General features: G+C 40.0%; 1 protein-coding gene across 1 annotated transcript in view; it reads right to left on the bottom strand.

The window, feature by feature from the left end:
• Positions 1–3,988: 3,988 nt before the first annotated feature.
• The window catches only part of ANXA3 (annexin A3), a 68,555-nt gene continuing 54,860 nt past the window's right edge, over positions 3,989–17,683 (bottom strand). Inside the window, exons 11-13 of the mRNA XM_043448218.1 lie at positions 14,304–14,362; positions 12,247–12,369; positions 3,989–4,564 (exon numbers count right to left, since the gene is read on the bottom strand). Coding sequence (XP_043304153.1) covers positions 4,505–4,564; positions 12,247–12,369; positions 14,304–14,362 — 242 coding nt within the window. The 3' untranslated portion in view covers positions 3,989–4,504. The remainder of the gene's footprint in view (positions 4,565–12,246; positions 12,370–14,303; positions 14,363–17,683) is intronic.

Below are 17,683 nucleotides of genomic sequence, written 5' to 3'. Positions count from 1 at the left end.
AATATGACATGAAATTAGGAGAAAGGAAAAAGGGGAGGATACACAGAAGAAAAGTCCGAAAGTGTGTGAGCTAAACATTTCTCTCAGTATGCTCTTACAAATAGGTTAGACACGCCCCTGTTCAAAATCTCCATTTGTCATTTTATGGTAGCTCCTCACAAATAGACCAAGCACCATCTCTCTCAAGGACGAGGTGCACAAATCTCCTGCCTTCTGCAGTTCACCAAGACCAGGACTCATTCCAGCTTGCTAGCTTTCTCCTTTTCACAGCCTTTCAGGGACTAAACAGCATGCAATGAGATGACTTGAACGTACTCACTTAGCCGAGAGACCCCTGGAAGAGTTAATATGCATTTCATGTAAATGCAGATGGTCCTGGGAATCTTGAGAAACAACAGGATGAAATTAAATGATACATATGTTCCATTAAGATGGGTTTTACAGCAACAATAAGATGCCTGGATGGTAACAAACATTCTACAGACAATGAACATGTTTTCGAACAATTCATTTTGGGCCCCGTTATTGTGGAGCAATTAAAATAGGTTTTGCCTTTGGGACTCAGAGCCACGGGGTCCACTTTGAACTCGACCTGCCACCTTGTGGAAATCAGAGGCAATAAAAAAACATGGCCCTTGGATGATAATAACATGACCTGGGCTAACATTTATTGAGGGCTTACCATATGCCAGGCACTATGCAAAATAGCTTTTAAATGTTTTCTCACTTAATTATTAGAATAACTTTACGAGGTAGGAACTATTATTGTCCCCATTTTAAGGGTGAGGAACGTGTGACTCAGTAAGGTAATCGGCCTACAGTCACAGATGGGGGCATCGTGACCCTAGGGCTCATGCACTAAACCAGGCACTGCCCTGGGCCATATACAGCCCTTCTCATTTTCATGTATTTAAACATGTATTAAATATTTAAAAGTAAATATCACAGTTCTTTGGAAGGGTCACTAACAATAACCCTGGATCTTGACATAACCATGTTCCATCAGAGTCATCAGAATCCATCAGCTACTAGCTGGCCCAATGCACAGGAGGCCAGAGGATGAGAGGAGAGCTTTCCCTGGGATTTTTCCTTATCTCAGTGTTCCCTTCTCTTTGCAGTGTTCTGTCCAGTGATCACCACTCCCTTCATGTTCTTATCTTTCTTCATACGCACTCATGCACAAATACCATCTGTATTGGGAAACCAAGGGGAACCTTGTAACTTTGGGCTAGTAGTCCCACGGACAGAGGAGCCTGACAGGCTATAGTCCATAGGGTCGCAGAGTTGGACAGGACTGAAGCAACTTAGCATGCAGCATGCATGCAAGTAAATACTTTCCGAGTCTCATCTTCATCTGTAAATGGGGATAATGACACATGTGACCTTGCTCCAAGAATAAATGAGATCTAAAAGATCTAGCACTGTACTCAGTACCTAGTAAGTCCTTGATTCATATACACAACAAAAATTGATTCTTTTAATATTAAGTCTACAATTTCACATAACATTTGAATCACATGTAATACTTTTCATGGTAACTCCAATCATTGTTTCATGTGCTCCTTACATCAACCCGGTACAAATGATAGGAAAGATCTACTATCCCACTTTACAAATCATTGTTATTAAAATTGGTCACATGCTTACTATGACTAGGGAACTGGGCTAGAAATTTAAAGAGGGATAACATTTACATTGACATTCACAGTGGTTTATGAAGGAGTCCACAGGGATTCCCTGGTGAGATAACAGAAAACATTATATATTGGTCTCTGCCCCCTCATTCCTGGCACAGGGCTCTTAAAACCCTTGTAATTTTCTAAGTGATAAGAACACTAGGAGTATCTTTTGTCCTAATATTTCATCTTTGCTAAAGAGGCAGCTTTGGTTGGACTCCTGGATGAGGGCTGGTCATTGGAAAGAACAAGCCATGATTAGAGGTTTGGAATTTTCAGCCCGGTCCCTCAAATTTCTAAAAAGGGAAAAGGGCTGAAAATGGACTTAATGATCAAGCCTATGTGGTGAAACTTCTATAAACACCCAATAGTATGTGTGTATGTTCTAAACACTAGGGATACAGCAGAGAAGGCAGCAGACAAAAATCCCTTCATTCAAACAGCTAAGTTCTAAGGTTGAAAAGGACAGTGGCCTTAGAATGGGATAAATATTAAGGGAAAATAGTGGTTAATGGCCTGGACACGGTTGAGTTGGACTGCTTGGGTTTAAATCTTGTCTCTTCCAATGGGCAACGTACTTGATTTCTCTCAGCTTCTGTTCCTGTGTCTTTGAGTTAATGCCTACATTGGAAAGTTCCTTGAGGATGAATGATTTAATATATACTACACTGTTTAATACAGCTATACAATAAGCACTCAATGCATATTAGCAATGATTTATTGCTCAGTGATACACTTACTCACTTAAGCCAAAATTGTGAGGGCATACATGACACCTGACTCTTTTGATTTCTGTGTTCTATCAATTTTTAGAAGTATTTATCTTCTAAATACTTAAATGAGTGTATTTTTCTTCCTTTTCTCCCTTCTCATTATCTTAGCTCAGGCTAACAGTTCTATATTGATTAAAGAGCTAATTTGCCAAGTGGGCTCCCTGCCTTTAGCTTTCTTCTCCCACGTATTCTTCCTCCTTGATCAAAAATTTGACATCATTTCCCTGATTGAAATCCTCCTGGAATGCTCCTTCCATGACTCTCCCTTGCTCGTAAATTCTTTAGGTCTGTGAGACCTTCATAGTCTAGCCCTTGTCACTGGTCACCTCCTCCTGTTTGCTAAGCCCCACCCACATAGGTCTCTCTCCCTAAACAGATTTTAAAGCTCTCTGGCCAAAGTAAACAAGTCTTAGCTCTTCTGGAGTATCCAACACTTACTTAGCACAGGGGATGGCACGTGATAGATGAACTGAAATCTGTTGAAGAATAGCTGCAATGCTGTCATGATCATTTTGATGTTGCTTGCTAATAGTAAATGATAGAGCAGTCACTGAACATGTGTCAAGTTCAGGCACAGGGCTAAGTGCCTTACAGGCATTATTTTACCTAAACCTAGGAAAGAAGTAAGTGCTATAATCATCACCATTTTTTAAAAAATATTTATTTATTTGGCTGTATGGTAAGGCAGGAAGTTCAGTTGGTAAAGAATCCGCTAGCAATGCAGGAGACCCCGGTTCGATTCCTGGGTCGTGAAGATCCGCTGGAGAAGGGCTAGGCTACCCACTCCAGTATTCTTGGGCTTCCCTGTTGGCTCAGCTGGAAAAGAATCCGCCTGCAATGTGGGAGATCTGGGTTCAATCCCTGGGTTGAGAAGATCCCCTGGAGAAGGGAAAGGCTACCCACTCCAGTATTCTGGCCTGGAGAATTCCTTGGATTGTATAGTCCATGGGGTTGCAAAGAGTTGGATATGACTAAGTGGCTTTCACTTTCACTTCCTAAGGCAGGATGTCAAAACCTGGCATGTAGATTCTAAATCCCTGTGCTTTATTCCCATAAACATTTTTGGAAATCTCAGGACAAGAAATAACTTCTTCGCCATCTTTTTGAAAGGTCTCAGAAATGCTGAAGTGTGGAATCCACTGATTAAAAGTTCTGAACTCACCCATCACTCTTTCTATTTTTCACACATCTATCATTTCTATTTCTGCTCAGGCTCATAACTCTTAACTAGAACTTTGTACCTTATATATTTCCTTTCAGTATTTCATCTTAGGTCCCTTTCAGAAATAACATAAAAGATTTCTAAAAGTGTGTAGTCCTGCAAACTTATTTTAGAGGAAAAAGGTACTTAAGAAACTTGATTCTAAATACCCATTCTGGGAAAGTAGTATTTGGCATGAAACCACCACAAGTCATGTTTGTTATTCAGATGGGCAATGGTTAGATCAATAGTTTAGCGGGTGTTTTCTGAGGGCTAAAATAACTTCTCACGCATTGCCACTCCTCTAGCTTGATCAAACAAGAAAAGGGAGGCCAGGATTACATAGATCTTCATTTTTATTTCTTTCTTAAAGATGAATATGATCAATAAGACAATAGATAAGTTGAAGCAACCACAGCTTTTACAACAAAAACACATTTTAAAATATCTTTAATCATTGGTGCCAGGTACCAAACAATGCTGGCAGATGATAAAAACAGACAGATCACCTTTTACATAGGCAACAACTTTCATTACACTGTTTGGCATTGAGTGCTTTAGAACTATACACAGATTCTCACTTCCAAAGCAAAAATGCAATTTGGATAGTATTAGCAGATCTTTAATTTCATTTAAAAATTTCATTTATAAGTGGCTACATGATGATGAGACGTTTCTATGACAATAATCACTTTTTGTGGTTGTTATTATTATGGAACAATGAGAATTTCTGTTAAAAACAGCTTATTGTGGACACTTGCTTGTACTTGTAAATACCGTGAAAAAGGAGTAAGCAGAGCTGAGGAAAATGCCCATCATGGGAGCAGGCAGCCTTTGGAAAGGATGTTCTTGACTCAGTCATCTCCTCCACAGATCTTTAAGAGTGTGCTCTCATAGTGTCCAGAAGTATCCGACTGCAAGGAACAGGACAGGCGGAGAGAAGGAGAGAGACAGCGTAAATAACGAGGGAACCACGGATGAATCGAATCCCACAGCACTAGCGGAGTCACCGGCGTGGGAAGCTCATGACCTGTACCATTGAGTAACACGCACCTGCAATTCCATCATCCAGTCACATCTGTGGGAAATCACGTTCCAGCCTAGCATCTTATTTACAATATATAATACTTAAATTCTGCGGGATATATTGCGGTTAAATGTCAACTCGGGTTTTTTAAAAAAAGAAGAGTACATCAATTGCATAATATTACGTAAGCTTAACTTTCTTTTAAGTTTTTAACCAAACTTTTAAAAAATATGATTTTATTATATTTGTATTCATACTGATGAAACATTTGCTCTTCTAAAGGTTAACTACTTTAGCCCTTACAACAACTGTGTGGTAGGTACCATAACTATCTCCATTTAACCAAGAAGTAAAATGAGAAAGACAGAGGTTAGGATATTTATCCCAGATTATATAGAGAACAAGCGCAGATTCAGAATTCAGAGCCAGTTAACCTGGCTGCTTAACCCCATTCTACACTTCCTGACTTAAGAAAGTGAAATGAACTCCTTTCCTATAAAGTATGTTTACCCGTTCCTCTCTCCTAGGATGGGCAGAAAAGATCTTGGTTCAGAAAAGATACCACGTGTGTGCTGTGTTCAGTTGCCCAATCGTGTCCAACTCTTTGTGACCCCATGGACTGTAGCCCCCCAGACTTCTTTGTCCATGGAATTCTCCAGGCAAGAATACTGGAGTGGGTTGCCATTTCCTATTCCAGGGGATCTTCCCGGCCCAGGGATCAAACCTGTGCCTCCTACGTCTCCTGCATCGGCAAGCAGATTTTTATCACTGAGCCATCAGGGAGACTGAGGCTTAAAATACAAGTTGCCATGTTTGTTATGTAACAGAGGCAAAATGTTTGCATAGCGTCTGTGATAAAACTTGGCTTTTGACCAAGATTGCTTAAAATCCTCACATTATTTGATGCAAGGCAACTTCTTATCACTTAAAATTTATATTGTAGTTAGTGTAAGGTAGAGGAAGCAATGAAGAAGGGTCATTTAGAGAAGAGATTAAGCATTGCTTTCATAATAAGACACAACAGGCCTTAATACACATTCTTCTGTTTTATATAAATTTTAGTTTTTAAGTCTTGCTTTGCCCTATATAATGATCTCTTGAATCACTGACAAGTCAGCAATGCTCTGGCTTTGTATTAAAACAGCTCCCTCTAGCCATCTCTGATCAAAGTTGTAAACAAGTATTAGGGGTTCTATTAGTTAGCTGAGAAAATACATCCAAGTGGTTTAACACAGAACTAAACATACAATTTTGATCCACTGTAGACAATAAATGTTCATCCTTTTCTCCTACCTTTATTCCTTTATGTCTTGCAGGAAAATAGCTATTCTTTTAAAAGGGATTTTTCTTGATGTGGACCACTTTTAAAGTCTTTATTGAATCTGTTACAATATTGTTTCTATCTTATGCTTTGTTTTTTTGGCCACCAGGCATGTGAGATCTTAGCTCCCTCATCAGGGATCAAACTCAAATCCTCTATATTGGAAGGCGAAATCCTTTTTATGAATAAACAATTCTATTTTACAGAGTTTTAAAAATTGTTACCCCAAAATATCAATGTATTTTCAAAACCTTTAAATATAATTTACAGTTTCCTAATTGGCCATATTAATTGTTCTTAAGAAACTAAATGTTTCTGTTGGCCTATTTTTAACAGTGATTCTCTCCTCTCCCAATCTTTTTCCATTCTAACCACAACAAATCTATTCTAGGCTCTCATCTCTTGTCATTAGTTTCCTTGGATTCTCAATGCGTATTTTCCAAGGTGTTAATCCTTCTTGTTTTGGGAAATGGGTTCAATGACCATCATACCCATTAAGCAAGTAGCCCTCTCTTATCCTATAAGTAGTTCTGACTTTTCTTCCTTCCTCTCTGCCATCTCCACTTCTGTCTTCTTTGTAGACTCATCCTCCACTCTTTAGCCAGTCACTGCTAGTAATGCTTAAATCCCAATTTATCACTTAAAATTCGTATTACATTTTCTCTTAATCTATATTTTCTCCCTAGAGAATTTGCATGCATGTCCAAAGATTCAGTGACATAATTATTTCTGAAAATATATCCCATACCACTAGCTACAACTCGCCATCTCTATTTGCATGTTTTGAAGTGTTAATTACAAATTGTAACTTGTCATGGGCATTTGCCATCTACCTCTACAAGGGTTAAATCACGTGCTGCTGCAGCTGCTGTCCTTCAACATCCCCTGAAGGAAGATCAGGGCGGAGGTCAGGAATGAGCCACTGTGCTCTGGGAAAACTAGCAGAACAGGTTTTCGGACAGACACTTTTAAGAACTGATTTTAGGAACCCAATCCTTGTATTTCCTCATATCTAGAAAATCACTAAATCCCTTCATGGTGACATCAGTTGCTCATGACTAGCAGAAAACCTTTTGTAAAATAAGCACTTGATTCCATGAACTTCCCCTTAACCAAAATCACATAGATATTGACCTTCCCCACCTCCACCTCTTTGGAGTAGTTCCTCAGAGCTATCTGAGGTGAGATTCCCTGGGCTGCGGTCCTCACTTCGCCCCAAATAAAACAACTCGCAACCCTCACGTTGTGCATTTGTTTTTAAGTCGACAAAAGACATCTCAAACTTAACATGTGGAATTTTCTCCCTGACTCCCCCCAAAGGGAAAAAAAAGACACTGAAAACCTGATCTACTTGTAAGGAAAGGAGCGTGTGTGCTAAATCACTTCAGTTGTGTCTGACTCTTCGCGATCCTATAGACTGTACCCCTGCCAGGCTCCTCTGTCCATGGGATTCTCCAGGCAAGAATACTTGAGTGGGTTGTCATGCCCTCCTCCAGGGGAGCTTCCCAACCCAGGGATCGAACCCGAGTCTCCTGCAGCTCCTGCATTACAGGTGGATTCCTTACTGCTGAGCCACGCAGGAAGCCCCAGATACCTGAGAGTCATCCTCAACTCCTTCTCCTTTCTTTTCACAACAAGATGTCATATGGAGTCATTTGAAGTTTTAACTCCTAAGTATCTTTTGAGTCTTTGCTTTTCCCCCCTTTGTATTAGCAGTAGCTCTGCATCACTATTTTGAATCAGAGCTACTCTAATATGACTAATACAGTAATCCATCACCCCACATCCCTTCTATCTTATGTCCAATTCATTCTCCAAAGTCACGAGATCTTTTCTAAACGTACTTCTGGTCATGACTCTATGTGCTTAAAATTTAAACACTTCAATGGCTTTCCATCACTCTTAAGCAAAAGGCAAATCTTTAAACGTTGCCAAAAAGGCCCTGCATGATCCAGTCCCTCCAGCCTCATTCTTCATTATGTTTCTTCCACCATGAGGTCTTTCCACTCATGATTCCTTCTGTTGGAATGCTCTGCTGAATTCTGACCCCCACAACCTTTGCCTTGTTAAGTCTAATCATTTTCAGATCTGAATCAAAACCTTCCTGTAGGTCAAACCCTCCTGTTATGTGATCTTACAGCACAATCTCTCTTTGCTTTATATCGAACATGGCTGTAATTTTACATTTATTTCTAATTCCATAAGGGAAGAAAACTTTTTTCTTTACTTATAATTGTAACCCTGAGCCTGGCACCTAATATACGTTCAGTAAGTATTTTAAATTGAATGAATGGAATACAAATTTCCTGTTCTCAAGGCTCTCTTTCAACTGAATGGATCTTGCCACTGAGATTGTCTTTTTCCATATTCCCAAGGTAGGCTCCTAATCAATTAAGCACCTTATTAACACTGTAGCTGCTGCTGCTGCTAAGTCGCTTCAGTCGTGTCCGACTCTGTGTGACCCCGTAGACGGCAGCCCACCAGGCTCCCCCACCCCTGGGATTCTCCAGGCAAGAACCCTGGAGTGGGTACTTATCCTTCTACTTCTCATTAAACATATGTTTCTAGAGCACTCACCTTTCAGACTCTATTGACCAGCACAGCACCAGGCTCATAAGGCACTCAACACATGCTTATTGGCCTGAAAGGTAAGCTCCAGACTCACTTCCCTAAGAAATGTGCCGTGTGCTAAGTCACTTCAGTTGTGTTTGACTCTTTGCGACCATACAGACTGTACCCCGCCAGGCTCCTCTGTCCATGGAATTCTCCAGGCAAGAATACTGGAGTGGGTTGCCATGCCCTCCTCCTGGGGATCTTCCCGACCCAGGGATGGAAGCTGTATCTCTTATGTCTCCTGCATGTGCAGGTGGGTTCTTTACCCCTAGCGCCACCTGGAACTCACATACCAATGGAAGAGACGTGGGTTCCATCTCTCAGTCAGGAAGATCCCCTAGAGTAGGAAATGGCAACAGACTCCAATATTCTTGCCTGGAAAATTCCATGGACAGAGGAGCCTGGCGGGCTTCAGTCCATGGGGCTGCAAAGAACTGAACACAATTGAGCGACTGAACACACACACAGCGCCACCTGGGAACAGTCTCTATCTAATCCCAAACATCTCTGACTCTCAATCCCTCTGTTACTCCTCTATACGCCACATCTAAGATTTCATTTTATGCTGTTTCACATTAGTTTGTCAGCCTACTTTATCCTTTTTCAAATTTCTTCGCACTTACAATCTCACATTTTAGCAAGCAGTACCAATATGAAGTATGATTATTATCTTGAAATTGCTTTATTTATGTCCACCTCGTGGCTCAGAGGTTAAAGCATCTGCCTGCAATGCAGGAGACCTGGGTTCGATCCCTGGGTCAGGAAGATCTGCTGGAGAAGGACATGGCAACCCACTCCAGTATTCTTGCCTGGAGAATCCCACAGACGGAGGAGCCTGGTAGGCTACAGTACACGGAGTCGCAGAGTCGGACATGACTGAGCAACTACACTTCACAAGTCTACACATAAATCAGGAACTAACAGGGGGTAGCTACTATGTTTTCCCTTAAAGACTCTGGAATCAAGTTATTTTTTAGATAGATTCTTAATTTGTTGATCAAGAAAATCTACCAAAAACTTTCATCCAATTTTTTAAAACATCTTGGTATTAAGAGACACACATTTGTTTTTCACCTACTTTCCTCTTCTTCTCCCCTCCAATCATCACCTGAGAAACGTGTTAATGAGCAGAGAAATGTCCAAATTAACAGCAGAAGGAAGAGAAAGACAGGAGCCAAGGCAGGGATGATAGACAAAAAGATTCTATTCATCAGTATTGAACATGTAATGAAATTACTTAATAATCTATGTTAGGCAACAGAAATGAAGAAACCTAAGATAATTTTAAATTACACACCGAACTCTTCAGCAATGGATTTTCCTTTTCTATCAAGATACACATTGCTTACATGTTTCCTAATACAATAAGCCTCAACTACCCAGGCCATCTGGAGAGGGAGAGCTACAAGTTAATTGAATTTTCTGGTTTGCCAAGGGTGAACCAAAGGACCTCTTCATGTTTCAACCTTGTTACTGGAAATCTTTATAAAATGTATGTGTCTCCTTTTCTGCCTTGGTAAGTACAATTTAGTTAACATTATTGTATCTTCCTCTGTTGATTGAAACTATTGTAATGTGTCAGAATCGATTCAAATTGCATTGAGTGTGAGCAGTTGATGAAATCTGTGTTAAGCCCCAGGCGCAACCGGACAGTTGCCTTTTCGAATAAATTTTCTTTTTCAACTTAAGCATGTATCTTTTCTTGCAAAGGTTTAGTACAAAAACAACAGCTCTCATTAAAAAAAAAATACAAGTGATTTTGGTGAACAAATCTAGTTGACTAATTGAGGTGCAGTGGAAGTCAATTGATAACATTTACCAAAATTCTCTGTCTTTGGAGCTGGTGATGGACAGGGAAGCCTGGGGTGCTGCCGTCCATGGGGTCACAGAGAGTTGGACATGGCTAGCAACTGAACAACAACAACCGAAATTACAGGTGTACTGACATTCATCTCAGCACGCCTTCCTACTTTTGAGCACTCACCCCTCAGATACACTTGCACCTGATGAAATCAGGTATGTAGAGTACCCTGTTGTTTAGAATAGCAAGAAACTTGAAACATCTGTTTCAAGTTGTGGTAGGTACAAACATACAAATAATGGAATGATATGCAGCTGTTAAAAAGAATGAGAAAGCTTCCTAGCAACCTAAATGTCCATCGACAAAGGAACGGATAAAGAAGATACGGTACATACATACAATGGAATATTACCCAGCCATTAAAAAGAATGAAATAATGTCATTTGCAGCAACATGGTAGACTTAGAGAGTGTCATACTGAGTAAAGTAAGTCAGACAAAAAAGGAGAAATATTGGAAGACATCCCTTGTATATGGAACCTAAAAAGAAATGATACAAATGAACTTACTTACAAAACAGAAAGAGATTCAGACTTAGAGACTGAACTTATGACTGTCGGCAGGTGGAAAGGTGGAGGGAAGGGACAGGTAAGGAATTTAGGATGGACATGTACACAGTGCTGTATTTAAAATGAATAACCAACAAGGACCTACTGTCTGGCACATGGAACTCTGCTCAGTGCATGCGGCAGTCCAGACAGGAGGGAAATTTGGGGGAGAATGGATACATGTGTATGTGTGGTTGAGTTCCTTCACTGTTCATCTGAAACTACCACAACATTGTTTATCAATTGGCTATACTCCAATGCAAAATAAAAAGTTAAAAAAAAGAACGAGAAAGCTTCCTTCCCGAAATGAAAAGAACCCCAAAGTGCAGAATCATGTTATCTTCTGTGTGAAACAAAGAGGAAATGTAAAATACATACTTTGGTTCTACTGCCAGAAAGAATAACTGAAATAAATTAAACCAGTGCAATATAAGAAAACAGGTAAGCAATTTGCATATGCAATTCACAAAAGAAGAAAAACCAGTGGCCACTAAACCTGAAAAAATTAAAATGTTGAGTGCCTTTTATGTACTAGGATTTTAGAGCTGAAAAATAATTACTATCTTTAAGAAATATTTTGTCACTCTTTTTTTGAGGTTTCTTTCTTTCTTTTTTTTTAATCTTTAGGTTGGAATTGCATTGCTTTACAATGTTGTGTTTGTTTCCGCTTACAAAACATGTATCAGTCATATGTATACACATACACCCTTCCTCTGAAAAGGACCTTCCACCCACCCCCATGCCGTCCATCTGGGTCATCACAGAGCACCGAGCTGAGCTCCATGTGCTACCCAGCAGGTTCCCACGAGCTATTTCACTCAAGAAGTGTATATATATCAATGCTACTCTCCCAGTTTGTTCCACCCTCTCCTTCCCCCCTGGTGTCCACAAGCCCATTCTCTACCTCTGTATCTCTATTCCTGCCCGGAAAAACAGGTCCAGCAGCACCATTTTTCTAGATTCCATATTTATGCATTAACACATGACACTTGTTTTTCTCTTTCTGACTTACTCCACCCTGTACGACAGACTCCAGATTCATCCACATCACCACCAACTCAAATTCACTCCTTTTTATGGCCGACAAATAACTCAGAAAACACATTTACACACTAACAAGGAGAGAGAAACCTCAGTCATGAATTTCCATGTTTTGAGGATTATAAGGGAAAGATGACAGGTAGAGAGAGGCAAGATATGTTTTGCTATTTTTAAGAAGAGACTTACTTTAATTGCTGAATACAGGGAGTAGCCAGAAAGCTTCTTAAACTCTGCTCGAATGTCCAGAAGGTCAATTTCTGATCTGGAAACCATTATTCGGTTCACAGTAAACTCATCAGTCCCGGCACCCTGTTAAGAAATGCAAGTATCCATGAGACCAATCTCATTGCTCACAAAACAACAAGTGGATCTCTATTCATGAGACACTGATAATGGTACACAAACTATTCGGCCACAGTGACGCTCCTTCTCTCATTTTTCATCAAACATCCTCGTTCATTTATTCAAGAAACATTTTCTGCCACTGCATTGCTAAATGCTGAAAACAGAGATGAGACGCCCCTGTTATGCTTTCAGTTTTGTAAAGGATACAGGTGAGAAAATGGGCCATTACAATGAAATCTGACATATGGGAAGTATTGGGTACTATGGGAACATATAGTTATGGAGGCCTACATATGCTAATCAAAGATTAGTAAAGGACTGTTTGAGAAAGTGGGATTTAAGCTGGGGCCTAAATAGTCAGCCAGGAGAAGAAGGAATGGAGTTCTTATGGAGAGGAAAAAAAAAGTGTTTCAATATAAGAAACAGCATACGTGACGCTTTAGGGCAAGAAATAACACCACATTTAAGGATACATAAGGAATAAGAAGGAACAGCAAGAAATATATCTGGAAAGGCCAGACCTTATAAACCATGAAATGAAATTCTGACTTCATCCTGACTGTGAAGAACTATTTGCAGTCTGTTAAAAATGAGTGTGTTGAGATCAGATCAGATTTGTAGTTTCAGAAGTTTCCTTTGACAGCAGCAGTATGAAGAATGGATTTCAGGAAAAGAGTAGGATGAAGATGACAGAATAAGACTGGAAGCTTTGAGATCCATCCAGAAGTGATTATATAACCAAGAAGAGAGGAGAGAGAGGAGATGTTGATGGCCTGACCTACAATAATGGTAGTAGGGATGGAGAAAATTGATAAGATTTCAGATATGCTTGTAAAGGTAGACTGACAAAACTTAATGATGTTTGAGAAGAAAGAGGGAGAGAGAAGTGTAGAATTTCTAGCTAAGCAGTTAAGTGGACATTGACACTATTCATTTATTCATTCAACAAATGCTTACAGAGCACAACAAATGCTTACAGGACACACACTCTCATGGAGTTCTCACTGATGGAGGTGGACAGTAAGGACAGTAAGTTAATGGTACGAGAACGATGGGATGGAGTGCGAATGAAAGGAAGTCAGTTGACCTGGGTAGACAGGGAAGACCTCTCTCGGGAGGACACATGAGCTGAGACCTCAGAGATCAGAAGGAGGTAGCCATAGATAGATCTGGAGGAGAGACACCCCAGGCAGAGAGCGCGACAAAAGCCAAGATCCTGACACGGGAAGACGCTTGGAGTAATCGTGGAACAGAAAGAAGGCCGATGTGGCTGAGTTGTAGAGAAGAAGGCTGGGGAGGAAAGGTATAACTTCAGTGAGTTGGGCAAGGCTAGTTCCTACTGGTGTTATCCGCTGAGATGAGGGAAGGCAGGATGCGGAGCAAGGCTGGGATGGGAGGTGACGAAAGTGCTGTGTTTACTGCGGACACAGCTTTGAAAAGGCACATGGACTTCTTCTGCATGCCAGGCTCACTATGAGGGTCTGAAGATATAAACGAGAAAGAAATGAACAGATTCACAGAGCTCCCCATCTAGAAGTGACAGCAGATGAGAAAATACAGGCTTTCTACATCATGAAAGGCTGCTAGCTCAGTGTGGTTTAAGCAAGGCAGCTTGAGAGGCCACTGGATCACGTTTGAGGGCTGCTGTCCTAAAACCAATCAACTGCCTACGTTACTGTGAAGTGGGAGAAATAATTTAGTCAGCACTTCAGTGCACCTACCTCTGTAATGATTAGGAAACTCATTATCAACCTATGAGCCAAATTAGTAGACAGATTAGCTACAAAAGAGAACTCTATCAAAATGGAAAAGAAATAGGAAATGCCATCAATATTAAGTAATATTTTTACATTTTCCTTGAGGGAAGCTAAGAATATAAATGAAATTTCCAGACCAACCTTCAAAGCTTGGTACAGTCTTTCAGCTAAAAAGGCAGGCGTGTTCCTTGCACAACGAACTGTTATAAAAAAGCAAAGTAATGTTCAGTTTCATTTAATAGAAATTGAGTTAATCTATAGTAATACAGTTTTTAAAAAGATTCTTTTTGAGTAATCATACCACTCTCCTCCTCCCCACTCCTAGCTTTTGTTTAGAATGAAAGAATGAATGAATGCTTAACCTGAATTTTGAAGCCTTTATAACGTCATATTTGCATGGAACTTTAACACAGTAATTATCCTTAGCCACAGGGAAAATAAAATTACCTGCCAAAGATACTCCCACAGCAGCTGACTCATTTCCAGATCCCAGACACACCAACACCTACGCTTACATTTGATAACTCCCTAGGGTGTACCACCGCTCCATTTCTAACGTCTTTTGACTACTGATGAATAGCTTGGGTCTAAAGATTGCAGAGATGTTGCTCCAAATAACTCATTAGGCAAATAGGGGCACTGGAGCTCAGCTTAAAACCAATTTTTCCAACAGAAAGATTTTTTTCTTAAGTGACTGAATTAGAATTTATAGACTGATTAATTACATTATAACCAGTGCATGTAATCTAAATTCAGCCATTAAAAAAAAACACTAAAATCTTTCAATTCTTTATTTTGAAATAATGAGTAAAGCAGAAATAATAATAATAATAAAAAAAGATAACTGGCAAAAAACATGAGCAATTAAATTATCCTTTAAAGTGAAAGTAGCTAGGACTAGAAAAGTCTGTAGGGAATAAATCTGTTTATTGCACACAGTTACTTGTGTCATCTTAAATTTGACCTCTAGGTAGAAAGCGGACCAAAAGTGAATGAATTTTATAATGAATTTTGGAGATCAGAACAAGAACAGTGGCTTTCTCATAGTGCCTTTCAGACTCTTTTAAGGAAAGCGAAAAGACCTTTTGTGTCTGTGTCTTAAGGGAAACAGAGAAATGTATTAGAAACATGGAATTTGGGACAAACATGATAACAGCTACAGATTTGAAACTGTCTGAGAAGAAATCAAGGATGTGAATTGGTATTACCTATATTTTTCTCAAACTTACATTCAGCAAGCCTTAATCATTTGATTGAAAGTTTTTATGCCCACTTTTATCCTATTAAGTCTTTCAGTCATCTCGCTCCCCACAGACTAAATGCAGGGAATCCTTTCTTTCCATAATCCTTTATCTTGTCCTTTGCTTTTGGTCTTTTTTTTTTTTTTTTTAGTTTTCTCCAACATAAATTTATTGTTTCAGGCTTAATGGTTTTCTTTTTTTTCTTTTTTATTTTTTTTCATTTATTTTTATTAGTTGGAGGCTAATTACTTTACAATATTGTAGTGGTTTTTGTCATACATTGACATGAATTAGCCATGGATTTACATGTATTCCCCATCCCGATCCCCCCTCTCACCTCCCTCTCTACCCGATCCCTTGCTTTTGGTCTTAACTACCAGATTTGTTCCTCATGTCTGAATATTTGGGGAAGTGGTAGCATATACAGTATAAGGAAGCCTGCTTTAAGACTCAACCCCAGTAGGGAAACTCAGGGAAATTCCAAAAAACCAGGGAGTCTATTGAAGTTCGTTATGATGATCAAGAGTTCTTGGTTGCCTGCTTCTTACCCTCTGTGTTCTTTTGACTAAACTTTCTCAGGCCTTCCCCTGACCCTTGTCACAGGCCCCTGAATCTTCGCTTGGTCCCCAGACTGAGCAAGTACCAGAATGCCAAACATGCCTCCTATTCAGCTTGTCCTAAGAACGAGCTGACACGGTGAGACACGCTTCCTGTCAACCCCCAACGATCCCGCCTCCTTGCTTGTCCAACTTCTTAAAAATTTCTGCTAGGGCTTTCCTGATGGTCCAGTAGTTAAGAATCTGCCTACCAACGCAGGGGACACAGGTTCGATCCTGGGTCTGGGGAGATCCCACATGCTATGTCACGACTACTGAGCCCAGGAGCTCCAACTACTGCAGCCCGCACACCCTCGAGTTCTTGCTCCAGAAGAGACGGCGCCTCAATGAGAAGCCCCCACGCCACAAGTAGAGAAAAGTCCATGCAGCAACGAAGACCCAGCACAGCGAAAAATCAACCTTAAAAAAATTAAAATAAAAGCTCCTGCTAAGATCTGTTTCTCTCTTCCCCATAAAAAATAAAAAGCTTTTTCTGTTTGATTTTCAGACTCCTGTATACATTTCTGAGATTAAACTCTCCTCCCTAATGAAACAGTCTTTCTGAAGAAAGCTTCTTCCTATCTACGTACAGATATGACAACTAGCAATATTCCTACCATGCATTTCTAAGATGTTAGAACTCAAATGGCTTTTCGTGGCGAAAGCTATGTGTGGACAGTGTTTTAGATTCCTTGTATATGAAATAGCCAGGACAGACAGATCTATTGACACAGAAAGGAAATAGGTGGTGGCAAGGGGTGGGAGGAGTGGGGAGTGACTATCAACGGGCACAGGGTTTCTTTGAGGGCTGATGGGAAGAGCCCAAACTTAGATTCTGGTAACAGATGCACAGCTCTGTGAAACCAGAGAGCACTGAATTGCAAACTTCGGGTGAATTTTATGGTACTTGAGTTCTATCTCAATGAAGATTTTTTAAAAAATATATTCCAGTGATAAGACTGAAATAGCAAACGAAAGTGAGACATATCTTGAACTTTAAATTAGTTAAATTTTAAAGTCTTTCTTTCACTTGATAAAAAAACACACACTATGGCCCACATTTAGTGCATAATTCAGCATCTATTTCCAAAAATGCCTCTTAGCTCAATGAAGTGAGAATTTGTACACCTTAATAAAGTTTTTCAAATAATGCAGCAGGCAAGGTAAAAAGCAGCAAAACTGATGTAAGGGTTAAAATATGAAATGAAAAAAATTAACTGGCTATATCATTGACACTGGAATATTGTCAGAGCTAAGTATGGAGACTGATCTCTGATTCATTTTTTTTTTAATTGAAAAAGCAGCTTTTCATTCTTTCTTGGTCTGTCTTTTAGCAAGTCACCTATACACACACACACACATGTGCTTGCTGAGATGCTTCAGTTGTGTCTGACTCTGTGCAACCCTATGGATTGTAGCCTGCTAGGCTCCTCTGTCCATGGAATTCTCCTCCAGGCAGGAACACTGGAGTGGGTTGCCTGCCCTCCTCCAGGGGATCTTCTCCACTCAGGGACTGAACTTGCGTCTCTTATGTCCCCGGCATTGGCAAGTGGGTTCTTAACCACTAGCGCCACCTGGGAAGCCCATATATATGTGTGTGTGTCTGTGTGTACACATATTTTTTTTTAAAGCAGCATTTGGATCAAGAGTCCTATTCTTGGCACTAAAGAGAGGATCAGAAGTT

Source organism: Cervus canadensis, chromosome 26, assembly GCF_019320065.1.
Source record: "Cervus canadensis isolate Bull #8, Minnesota chromosome 26, ASM1932006v1, whole genome shotgun sequence".
Taxonomy (NCBI): Eukaryota; Metazoa; Chordata; class Mammalia; order Artiodactyla; family Cervidae; genus Cervus; species Cervus canadensis.
Note: the sequence above shows the minus strand (reverse complement) of the source record. Positions and strands in the feature narration are given on the sequence as shown.